Source organism: Numenius arquata, chromosome 3 (assembly GCF_964106895.1).
Source record: "Numenius arquata chromosome 3, bNumArq3.hap1.1, whole genome shotgun sequence".
NCBI lineage: Eukaryota > Metazoa > Chordata > Aves > Charadriiformes > Scolopacidae > Numenius > Numenius arquata.
The window spans coordinates 40,920,423-40,932,757 of NC_133578.1; the positions used below are offsets into that span (position 1 = coordinate 40,920,423).

Genomic DNA, 12,335 nt, shown 5'->3' on the forward strand with positions numbered 1-12,335 from the left:
TACATTCCTTCGCAGGCACAACAGGATGCCAAAATTAAAACCTCGGGTATCCCTTTGGGTTTCACGATTATGTTTCGCTGTATGCAAAATATCTCATTAGTGCTGGATGGAAAAAGAAAAAAAAAAAGCAGCTATCTATTTATTTTGCTTTCTGTAATAAAATGAAGGGGAATAACTGTTCCAGAAGCAGAGTCCCACTGGATGAAGTTCTCCTTTTCTACACTGAGTTAATAAATCAGATTAAAGGCGTTTCGGTTCTGTGTGGAAAGGCCAACTCCAGTTCTCCTAAACATGAAAGTGATTAGTTTTCTTAAGATTTGAGGGATTTAAGAAACATGGAAGTGCTTTGGGGTGGTGTAAGGCTTCCAAAGCACTAAATTGCTGTAAGATACAGCAACTCACAAAAGTTACCAAGTGATTGCCTCAACAATCCCTTAGAAAACCATTTCTCCAGCCCCTCTGGCTGGGATCCCTGCCACGCTCAGGAGATGCTTGGGTGGCAGAGATACTGCTGCACTGTGTTATTCTTCTTCCCAGTTTGGTATTTTACAGAGCACTTCAGAAAGCAGCCGAGCCCTCCCCAAATGAAAGGGTAATTTAACATCGTTCCGATACGGGTTTCCACACAACGGCTCCTGTAAGAGGCAGAATATTTGATCAAAATTAAAATGCAAAATAAACACTGGTATTTTGTGACCTATCACCCGGTGCAGGACAGTCCTGCTCAGCTGGATCACAAGGGATTCCCTTTTTGCCATCTAGTATTGCCATTAAATAATATTAACTACTAAATACACTGAAACAGGCTGCTCAAAGAGCCAAGACCCTGGTCCAGTTTCTTTCCTTGCCTCAGTTTCCCCACACGTATCAGCACGAGTTACGGTACGTCCTCGTTACCCATTAGTGGCTGCCAAGCACATTTCCAGGAACGGGACTTATCTTACGTGTCCCTAGACTCTCCGTAAGGCAGAATGACAAATACTTTTCTTCCCCCTAAAATAAAATCCCCCATACAATTCTCGTGGAAAAACTGGCTTCACACGGCCTGGATGAGCATACGATCCGCTGGGTCAAGCAATGGCTGACTGGAAGGTCCCAAAGAGTGGTGCTCAGTGGATTTAAATCCAGCTGGCAGCCGGTCACAAGTGGTGTGCCTCAGGGCTCAGTGTTAGGACCATTTCTGTTTAACGTCTTTATTGATGATCTTGACAAGGACATAGGGTGTATCATCAGCAAGTTCACAGATGACACCAAGTTAAGCAGGAGTGTTGATTCCCAGGAGGATAGGGAAGCTCTACAGAGAGACTTAGATAGATTGGGTCATTGGGCCAACATCAATGGTATGAGTTTCAACAAGGGCAAGTGCCAGGTTCTGCACTTGGGCCACAATAACCCCAAGCAGCGCTACAGGCTTGGGGAAGTGTGGCTGGAAAGCTGCCTGGAAGAAAGAGACCTGGGGGTTCTAATTGACAAGCGGCTGAATATGAGCCAGCAGTGTGCCCAGGTGGCCGAGAAAGCCAAGGGCATCCTGGCTTGTGTTAGAAATAGCGTGACCAGCAGAAGTAGGGAGGTGATTGTCCCCCTGTACTCAGCACTGGTAAGGCCACACCTGGAGTATTGTGTCCAGTTTTGGGCACCTCAATACAAGAGAGATATCGAGGTGCTGGAGCGGGTACAGAGGAGGGCAACGAAGCTGGTGAAGGGCCTGGAGAATAAATTGTATGAAGAGCGGCTGAAGGAGCTGGGACTGTTTAGTTTGAGGAAGAGGAGGCTGAGGGGAGACCTCATCACTCTCTACAACTACTTGAAAGGACACTGTAGAGAGGTTGCTGCTGGTCTCTTCGCACAGGTAACTAATGACAGAATGAGAGAGAATGGCTTCAAGCTCCAACAGGGTAGGTTTAGACTGGACATTAGGAAAGAATTTTTCACAGAAAGAGTGGTCGGACACTGGAACAGGCTGCCCAGGGAGGTGGTTGAGTCACCATCCCTGGATGTGTTTAGGAACCGTTTAGATGTGGTGTTGGGGGATATGGTGTAGGGGAGAACTTTGTAGAGTAGGGTAGATGGTTGGACTCGATGATCCCAAGGGTCTCTTCCAACCTAGACGATTCTATGATTCTATGAAAATCAAAACCAGCTGAGAAGGGGGGGGGGGGGGGAGGGGGGGAGGAAAATGTGCGTCGAAACCCAGGCATGCTGAAACCCAACTGCTGGCTGACTGCAAATCAGGAGGGGGAAAATCTGCCACAAGCAGTTAGTTGGGAAGATAATCACATCTTAATTAATAGCGGGGTCTTTTTAAAAATAATTCACCTTGATTAAATTAATGGAGGAAAACCACAGGTTCTAGGCACGTGCTGGAAGTTCGGGATGGTACGGCCCTGACTTCACCCATTCCTAGTTCAAACCGGGTCTGACCATGTTTGGTCAAAACCATGTCTGACCAGACAAAACCATGTCTGACCGCCATCGAGTGCCCGCTCACTGACCCAGATGAGCTGAACCAGGGATCCCCATTTAATTCTGCATGCCTGTCTCCTGCAAACAGCCCCTGCAGTTGGCAGCATCTTCCAGGGGGCTGAAGGGATGCCACCCTCGGGAAACAGCCGCATCCCTCCTGCCTACCAGAGGAGGACAGTGGTTTCCAGCATCGTCATCCCAACACCTTACGCTGACGTTAGACTGGCGCTTTAAAGTTATTTTTAAAACATCAACAAAACGTGGGATGCCAAAAGAGGCCAGATGTGGTCTCAGGCTCAAAGCTGGGTTGGTCTTGTTGCAGAAAGCCAAGGAGAAACGAGCAGCCACCGCGCTCAAGTTCTCAAGAACACGCTGAAGGCAAACGCACTCTTCTTCCCCCGCCCCCAGACTATTTTTTCCTTCAGCTATTTCAGTTGATTGAGGCTATAATAAGAACAGGGAAACTAACACCAAGGCTAAAAGCACCCGGCACCAGTTTGGAGACAACGCGCTTCGATCCTTGGCTCGGGTTTCAACGGGTTTGTGTGTATTAAATGGGGATTATTCTGCTACGTGGGACTACGAACCATTTCCCCGAACTCCCTTCGCGATAACAACGCTGGTTCCTAGGCAAATGTTACTCCCTCAAAGAGAATGCCATAAAGAAGCACATAATACATAAATATAAAAATTCATTAGGGGGAAAAACAAAATAAATCACCGCACTGCCTTGTTGGTGCATTCATCACAGGCTGCAAAGAACAGCAGCTTCACTAAATACTTTCAATAAATAGTTTCCAGACTGAAATCTGCTGCCGAGCTGCAGGAGCAGCCCGGGAACAATTTATTTTCCTTTTTAGCAGAGGTTTCTCACTGCGGTTTCCTTTCCTTCCAGCTGAATAACGCGCGGAGGTGGCACTTCTCTGCAACTCACCCCACACAGAGTGCCGCCCTTTTCCCAACAAACGTTTCCCTAAAGGACACACGGGGAAGCCTGGAGGGATCGCATCCCCCCCACACCTTGGCCGAAACCCCAACCCGCCAGAGGTTTCCACCCAGGTTGCTGCCCCTTTCCTGGCACACAGCCCTGCTGGGAAGCTTTCCCAAGGTGTCAGGCTGTGGGTTTTAAATCCCAAAAATCTCAAGTTGTAGAAGCGCGGGGACTGAAACCGTTAAGTAGGTTCACTACTGGATTTGCTGATTAAAAGCACCGAGCTGGTTAGGCAGCATCCACAGCAGCAACATGGCAGAGCAACGGGCACCCCGGGCTCAGGATTCCCCAGCAATCCCCTATCCACAGCCGGAATGTGCCCAGCAAACCCTCGCCGTGATTTTCTTGTAGAAGGTAAAAACATATTTAGCTATTTAACCAAGTCGAAACACGCTGCGTGTCCCCTGTAGAAGCAGTTTTTAATGCTTTTAATGCTCCCGAACCCAGCGCTGCCCCGTGGTGCTTTCAGTCCTCGCTCAGTGCGCGGTCCGTGCCGGCGAGGGCTGCGACCACAACCATCCATCACTTTGGGGCCACAACCTCCACCAAACACGCCGGCTAATACGGACAGAGCCAGGCTTTGCAGGGCTGGCAAGAAGGAACTCGGGAGCGCAGAGCAGTTAATTCCAGATTGCCACCCGCAGGTTTCCCAGACCTCCCTCAACTCTGTAATGACCCGATACTGATTTCCAGCCCTACGAAAACACGAAAGATGCCATCCCCATTTTTAGCGATTATGAGGTCTCTGATTTCCTTCCAGGTCATGGCATCTATATTGTCATTACCCACAACCTCCCACGTCAGTATAAATACAAGATTACAGTGGCGGTGCTTAACGGCTGTTTAATTTTACAGCATTTCAGAGTTAATAAATGCAATTCAATTTCTCAAAGCCAAGTGGCTTCCTGACAGGGTGTCGTGGTTTCGGCCAAATTTACCAAAACCAGACCGACAGATGGCCCTTCCCTCCCCTTCACCCCCCACCCCAAAAAGGGGAGAGAGGAGGAGAAAGAGATAAGGAGATTCAGAAGTTTAGAATGAACTAAACTACTTTAATGAAGAATTAATATTAAAATAAAAATAAAGAAGAAAATAATGAAATAGATACAATATATACAAAACCGTGTCAAGCTCCCAGGATGACGGTCACGTTACCGGCAGGCACTGGGGAAGTCCCAGACTGGACTCAGCGATGGATGGGAACTGGATTCCAGCTCTGGAGTCAGGAACACATGGATCGGGATCAAAGGCAGACAAACAGACAGAGTCCTCTCTGGACGTCGGCCATCACGGGAAGGGAGCTGACCCTTTGATCCCTCAGCTTTTACACTGAGCGTGGGGCAGATGGGATGGAACACCCCAGTTGGTCAGGTTTGGGTCACCTCTCCTGTCCCCTCCTCCCCACCGATGTGACCCCTTTACGTTTTTTCCGTTTCCCACCCTCTAAGGGGGCAAATAAGGAAATTGGCTGCCCTTGGTTGTTACAGCAATAAGTATAAGCAAGAGCCTCCCTGCACACCATCCCTTGGCACGGAGCACAAAAATGGGTCTTATCATTCTGAGAACGAGCAGCTTTCTCCACAATGTGCCGTTAATTTCAGAGAGTTAGAGGAGGCCGAGCTAGGATGTAAAGTTACAGAACAGACAATTGGTTCGGTTTTACTTCAAACCGGGACACGGGGTAACACAGCCCGCATGCAGCTGACCAAACCCATATGCCACCGGTTTCTATAGGAATAGAAAGCCATGTGCAGCACGTATGTACGTGGAATTACACGGTGGAAGTAATTTATTTTTCACTCCTCGCATGCTTTTCTTTTAATGTATAGGAAGCCTCGAGTCCTCTCCATCTCAGAGATGCTCTGAAAGTGAGGAGGAACAATTTACTTTATTGTTAGGGGTTTATAACGTGACACACTAAATATTTAGGAGGATTTTCCCAGAGGAGCAGTAGCCTTCAATTAGTCTTTAAAGCGAGACCAAGTATTTTTCTAGAAGGGGTGCTCAAGCTCAGCTGACACGCGGGCATTACCGAGTGTGCTTTGGCGTGAGGGGGGGACACAAATAATCCTAATTTGCAGTAGGGGTGCAGCCGCCTGTCTCGCAAAGCCGCACTGCTCACGGGCAGAGGTTTCCCTTCCTTGTTACTTTTAGTGTTAACTTTTTCTTCTTCTTACTATTATTTTTGAGTCCAGGAAATTCAAGTGATGAGCTGACCACCAGCCTGCAAAGCTTGACGGATGGTATCAAGGTATAAGGTGTCGTGGTTTAAGGATTGTTACAGGGCGAAGGGAAGATACAGGCACCCAGGTACGAGCAGAAAACCCAAAGCATCTCCTCTCACCGCCACCTCCTTTCCTAGAGGCATCTTGGTCCAAAGCCCAGGGATCAAAGTCGTGATGTTTATACATAAAGTGAAAACAATTTCAACCACTCCAAAGGTTTTAAGTTGCTACCTTTTCTCCCAGCTCCAGGGGTTGGGAGAAACCCAACCGAACACTTGCTCTGCAGCTGAACAGAGCACACAAAGGCTCTAGTAATTTTATTTTTTCCAGGAGAGATCACAAATAGTGCCAATAACTGTTTTGGTTTTTTTTAAGAAAGCACAATTTTCTGTAGAATATGCAAACACAACGCTGTACAGCATAGACAGAAGACGCAGGGAATCAGTACGGCATTAACGTTTTACTGGCCTTATTTGCAATTCCCTCTTATCTCTTTCAATGATAGAGCTATCTAAACCTGAAGGAAATCAAAGCAGCACAGCACAGCACAGCACAGCACTGCCCGCCAGCAGCAACGGGCAAAGGAAGCGGCAGCAAACGCCGGCACGGGGAACATCCAACGCCGGCACGGGGAACATCCATCCCCGGCGGGATCTCCAGCCACCCTCTGCCACATTTGTGAGAGGCACTTCTCAGGCCAGCCAGCATCCCCAGAGACACACACACACACACGGATGCTGCTGGCACATCCCTGCCCCACGCTCCAGTAAAGTGCCATCGGTGCGGACCCATCTCTCTGCAAACCCGTGAGGGGTTTAGCAGAAAAAACAGGGTTTTCCTGTTAACTCTCAGCTGCACAACTTTGTCCTGGCTCCCCAAGCCAAAATCCTGCTTCCTCACCATCATCACCAGCAATAACGAGTCTGCTTGTGAAGCTCAGCCCTCAGGTAACCCCCTAAACACCAAAGTAACGCTGCCCCAGTAATCACCACTGCTCCCAGTAATGATGAGTGAGAGCATGGCTCGTTCCCATGGCTCTCTGAGCCAGCCTCTGCAGGGAACCTGCAGGCAAAAACCAGAAAAAAAGCCAAATTTTACCTCTAATGGAAGCAGTTACCTTGGGATAGAGCTGAATCTCAGGCCGGTTGAATAAGACTGGGATTATTTTTAGGCAGTCCGTACCCTGACTACCACTGCTTTTTAAGGACTCCGCAGAAGTCACTTAATGCTTGAATTTTAAGAGAAAGTCTTTTCTTGCATAGGAGGAAAGCTCAGCTGATCCTGCCAGGATCTGGACCCCGGCTTTGGTACAGCCAGGGGTTTTCGGTGGCAGGGAGAGGGTCTGTGTCATTCTCTCACGGCCCAGACCGCATGCAAATCTGTGAGTTATCAGCTTTGAGCTGCCAGGGGAAAGCTCTCCAGTTGGGGACTACGGCCGTCACAGCTTCAGGCCAGGGGCTCCGTCCCCACCACCAAGAAGCCCTGCAGAGGCTCCGCTCACAAGGCAGGGAGGATGTTCCCAAGCCCAGCAGCAGAAGGTGCTGTGCTCCGACTTGATGTAGAAATGACCAAGTCACAGGCACAACGAAGCAATATCAACTTTCATCTTGTCCGTTAGTGTTCGTGTCCCCCTCTCTTCCCCCCCTCCCCCCCCATTTTATTCCGGATGCCATCCAGGCATCTCAGACAGTATCTATTTCTTCTGAAACAGAAAGATGGTCTCTCCAGACCACTTCTGCATCTTGCTGTGGGCTGCAGCGACAGACCACAGCGGGAAAGAGCTGGGGCAAGACCAGGCTTGGTAAAAGCCCCTGAGCTCAGGGTGAGCTGCCTACAGAGGCGGACATGTCTCCAGAAATACAGCCCTGGGGAGGAGATGATCATAAACCACCTCTCAACACCCATCCTTCATCAAGCTCTCAACGATTTGCAAGGGAAGCGACAAAGGCAGCTGTCCCAGAGCACGTCCCAGGGCAGCGGCAGGGCTCACGAGCCGGCAGTAAAAATGCCAACCCGCAGCCATAAAACCCGTCCTCCCTACTTGCTGCCTGTCCAAAGACACTCTGCAATGGCGTGTGCCGTGATTTACAGGGATAGAGACAACGCTCCCCGCATAACACCTGGTGTTGAGCAGAGGCACTCCGGGTTTGCCTGCTGCCTCAGCGCTCACCTGGCACATCTATTGGCAGAGCTTCCCCCCGCCCCCCTTTTATCTTTCCTCTTTTTAAAAAAATAATTAAAAAAAAATATTAATTTTAAAACACCTGCTTCCTCAGAAGGATCGGCAACCTCAAAATTCACAACTCCACTGTGATTTCTGGGCTCTCTCTGAAATTGCAGCTGTCACCTGCAATTTCAGCGCAGCCCGGTCTGTGTGCCGGGTCATAGAGCAGAAAGAAATAAAGAGGGGGGTTTGTTGTTTTGGTTTGGGTTTTTTTTTTTTTTTAATAGCACAAAATGTGCTCCAAAAAAAAAAAAAATTAAAAAAAAAATGATATCACAGAAGGAGGATGCAGCAAAAGTCAAATGCATCCAACCACTTGACACCACGATTAGCTGTCATCTATCATGGTTAAGCGGTCTGCACAGAGGCAGACATCCTGCGGCGACGGAGCCTATGGGAGATGGAAAAGAACTCCTGCTGTCTTCACTCTCCCAAGTTACAGTGCCCGAAACAAGAGAAAGGAAGGGGCAGGAAAAGGGGAAAGGAACTGGGAAAACGCAGCAGAGAGAAATCCTAACTAAGCAGGAATTAGTGCTCACTGGCAGCGATGTCGGCCACAAGTTTCTGCGCGGGACTGCTCCCTCCTCAGCCTTTCCCTGCAACCGAGCACAGAGAATGTGCTTCATCTCACGGCACAGCCTTCTCTTCCCCGCGAATAACTGCCAGCTGAAGAGTAGTAAATAGTTAATTACACGGTACAGATAAGACCGTTACATGCAGCACAGCTCAATGCATTATTCACCGGGGTTTGGAGGAGAAAACCAGCAAGGGAGAACGAAGGGGAAGGAGGAGAAATCAACGCTTCCTCAAAGAGCAATTTAATTTCATGGAAGATCAGCGTTGGGATGAGGCTACATGGTTTCCCCTTTAAATAACCTTAAATAAACACACTTTGTATACAGAGTACCAATATGTGATCCTTCGGAGCTTTCTGCTGCAGACACACGGGTTACAAATCTCTACCTGTTGCATCTGAAACGCTAGAAGCATCAAAGAAACCCAGGCACGCTGCAACCCCGTGAAAATAATGAGGCAATGCAAGAATTTCCAACCTGATTTTAAGTCGACCATCCGCAAAACCCAGAACATCTGACCTCGGCTTAGAAAATGCTTGCTTGAACAAGCACTTCGGGCTGTGTCCTCTCCCCGTGGCTCAGAAATAGGAAAACGGAGACTCCGAAAGCAGTGTCTTAGTAATTCATTTCTACTTTTGAAACAAATGGCTGAGGACATCTTCCAGCGCAAGCATACTTTGGTAAATCTCACCTACCACGTAGGAAACCCTGCACAAAACAGGCTGTGTCCAACAGCACTGTCTTCTGACGTTTTGAGAAACCACGTTAGATGTTTTCTTATGTCCTAGCGCTCTGAATCACAGAATCACACGGGGTTGGAATGGACCTCTGGAGATCAGCTAGTCCTACCACCTGCCAAAGCAGGTCCACCCAGAGCAGGTCCCACAGGAACGTGTCCAGGTGGGGTTGGAATGTCTCCAGAGAAGGAGACTCCACCACCTCCCTGGGCAGCCTGTTCCAGGGCTCTGCCACCCTCACAGGAAAGAAGTTCCTCCTCATGTTTAGGTGGAACTTCTTATGATCAAGCTTGTGCCCATTTCCTCTTGTCCTGTCCCTGGGCACCACTGAAAAAAGACCAGCCCCATCCTCCTGACACCCACCCTTTAAGTATTTATAAGCATTGATCAGATCCCCCCTCAGTCTTCTCTTCTCTAGACTAAAAAAACCCAAGTCCCTCAGCCTTTCCTCATAAGGGAGATGTTCCAGCCCCCTCATCATCTCTGTAGCCCTGCTCACTCCTGCTCTGGAATGATTTCTCCTTTTAATTTCCACCTGCTTTCTGTGTTGCCAGCAAAGCCTGGCTAGAGACTTTAGAGATTTCAGGAATAAACAGGTGAGGGAGGAGGAGGAGGAGGCCGGTGCCGCACAACCCCTCCGGCCCCGCTCGGGGAGACCGAGGACTTGTACCTGACCGAGGACAGGTACCGCTGCCGCCGCCCCGCAACCCTCCGCCGCCGCACCCGGGCGGTTCGGGGAGAGGAGAGGGGGGGTTTCCAAGGGGACCTTCTTCCCGCTGCCACCGCCCCGCGGGAACGCTTCCCGAGTCCTTCCCCGGCACAGGCGAAGTTTGCTCCCGGGGCCGCGCACTTACCCAGCAGGAAGCAGAGGAACCGCCGGGGGAGCAGGGCCATCTCCTCCTCCTCCTCCTCGCTCTGCCCCAGCGCAGCCAGCCCGCCTGCGGGGCGCTACCTCCCCGCCCTCCCCGCCGCGGGATGCCGCCGGCCCATGGGAGAGAACGGGGCGGGATCCGCTCAGCTCCGCGGGGCCGGAGGAAGGAGGGGGGGGGGGGGGGGGAAGGAAGGCTCCGCGCTGGCGGCCCTTACGCGCAGGGGGCGGTCCCCGCAGCTCGCCCCGCCGCCGGCTGCCGCCTCCCCGCGGTGCGGCCCCTGCGCCCCGCTCCGCTCCCCTCCGCAGCCCCTTTTTGTCAAGAGGTGACGGATGGGGTGAGTTCAGCCGAGAGCGTCGTGCCCGGGTAAGGCAGCGGTACGGCCGTCTCCTCCCCGAGGAACGGGAGCCCGGAGACACGGGGAAAGGGAACGAACGGTTGGGAAGGAAAGAAGGAACCGCCTTCTCCTTAGCCGTCCTTCCATGGCCACCGAAGGCATCTCTCCAGCCTAAGGGCTAAATGCCGTACCTCCCCTTTCTTTTTATACAGTGCTGAATATGAACATAGAGGATCTAATGAAATCCGAGGAGGAAAATGCACGTTTCCCGGGGGTTTTCTTACCGAGTGGAAAATCAGCTCCACCTACAGCCGATTGCCTCTCACGCTCAGGCAAGACAAAAATTCAGCTATCTCTAAGCAATCCTGCTTCAGCAGGGGAGTTGGACTGGATGATCTATATGGTCCCTTCCAACTCTAAAAAAAATTCAGTGAAATTCAGTGAGAGTACCTGCTGAGGCTCTTCGGAAGTGCATTTAGGATTAGGATATGCCATTAGGAGGTACAATCCCACTGAATGGGGGCTCCAGCTGCAGGGAGGTCACCACCCCCGGTGGTTCTGGTTCTCACATTTTAAGTTAGCTCTTCCTTTCAAGGACAAGAATCAGGAAACCTTGAACAAACACCACAGTGTCCTAACGCCAGCGTTTCGTATCATAACCAGAATTTCTGCTTTCCCCACAGCAACAAAACGGCTTGCATGCCAGAAAGCCAGTTCTGTCCTACAGCTAACACCCAATTACAAAATCAGGTCTGGGGAACAGAAAAGGGCAGCATTTGCTATTCATAACGTGGCAGAGCAAAGCCTACGCCTGTTTTCATCTTGATATGAACAGGGAAGAAACCAAACCTGAGGGCTCAGCACAGCTTCAGGACCAGGTTTACAGTACTGGCTGTAGAAGAAGAGGCTGGGGCTGTGAAGGCGTTACCTACAGTGGTTCTGCTAAGAGGAGAGGGAAGGGATGAGATCTGAACACAGCAGAACACCAGCACGACTTTCGAAGAAGGAATTTTAACCTTTATTCACAGGTAAGCAAGGCTGCTATTTTCAGCAGCAAACGCAGCTGGGATCTAAAACAAAGTATAACAAAGAGCCAGAGATGGACAACAGCAACGTACCGTCTCGTGCAATATCACAGCATGAGCCTGTCTACGTCAATCAAGGATAATTCTCCTCACCCCCTGACCAGACACGTACACCTAAGCTGCCTCTCCTTCGTTTACCAGAAGAGGATTTAAAATCTAGACCTCTTCTGTACGGTAACGACACAAGAAAACACGAAAAACTGGATACTCCCAGCTTTCCTCCTCCCCCCTCTATCAAGCCAAAGCAGAAGTCTCAGGGAATGTGTGCTTCCCACACGTGGGACACAGACAAACAAAAAAAAAAAAAAAAAAGGGATTTAGAAGCCCATCCTCTGCTTGCAGAAACAGAAGTGGAATATGAGACAACAAAATGCCATGTTCTAAAAATAAATAAATAAAAAAATAAATTAAAATCCAGGCTTCATGCTGAAGGAACTGTTTGGTCATACCAGCACTCTGCAGTCTGCAACGCACTTCTGAGTCAAAATGGAGAGGAGGTGACTCTGCTTCAGCACAGGAAAGGCATCCACCAGCACTGCCAGCTCTGAAGCCTGGTTTTCCAAAATGAAACTCTCGCTGCCTCCCTTGCTCCTCCCCGGTATTCAAAGGATACGTGGAATTTCTACAGACTACTCAGAATCAGATTATCTGTAAAGCACATGCCTGTTGGCTATTTATTAATATCTTAGCAGCTACAACTATGCCTAAAATTCAGTGGCACACAAGAACTGGGGGTTGTGTACTTCAGCCTAGAAAAGCCCTGCCAGTATTAGAGAACTCTCGCTTCACCCAAGTGTGATCTTTCTACCTTAGAGAAACCTGCTGAAAT

General features: G+C 49.8%; 1 protein-coding gene across 1 annotated transcript in view; it reads right to left on the minus strand.

Annotated features, from left to right (window-relative positions):
* RAMP1 (receptor activity modifying protein 1) overlaps positions 1-10,126 on the minus strand; it is a 35,588-nt gene extending 25,462 nt beyond the window's left edge. Inside the window, exon 1 of the mRNA XM_074145685.1 lies at positions 10,070-10,126. Coding sequence (XP_074001786.1) covers positions 10,070-10,109 — 40 coding nt within the window. The 5' untranslated portion in view covers positions 10,110-10,126. The remainder of the gene's footprint in view (positions 1-10,069) is intronic.
* Between the last annotated feature and the right edge of the window lie 2,209 nt (positions 10,127-12,335).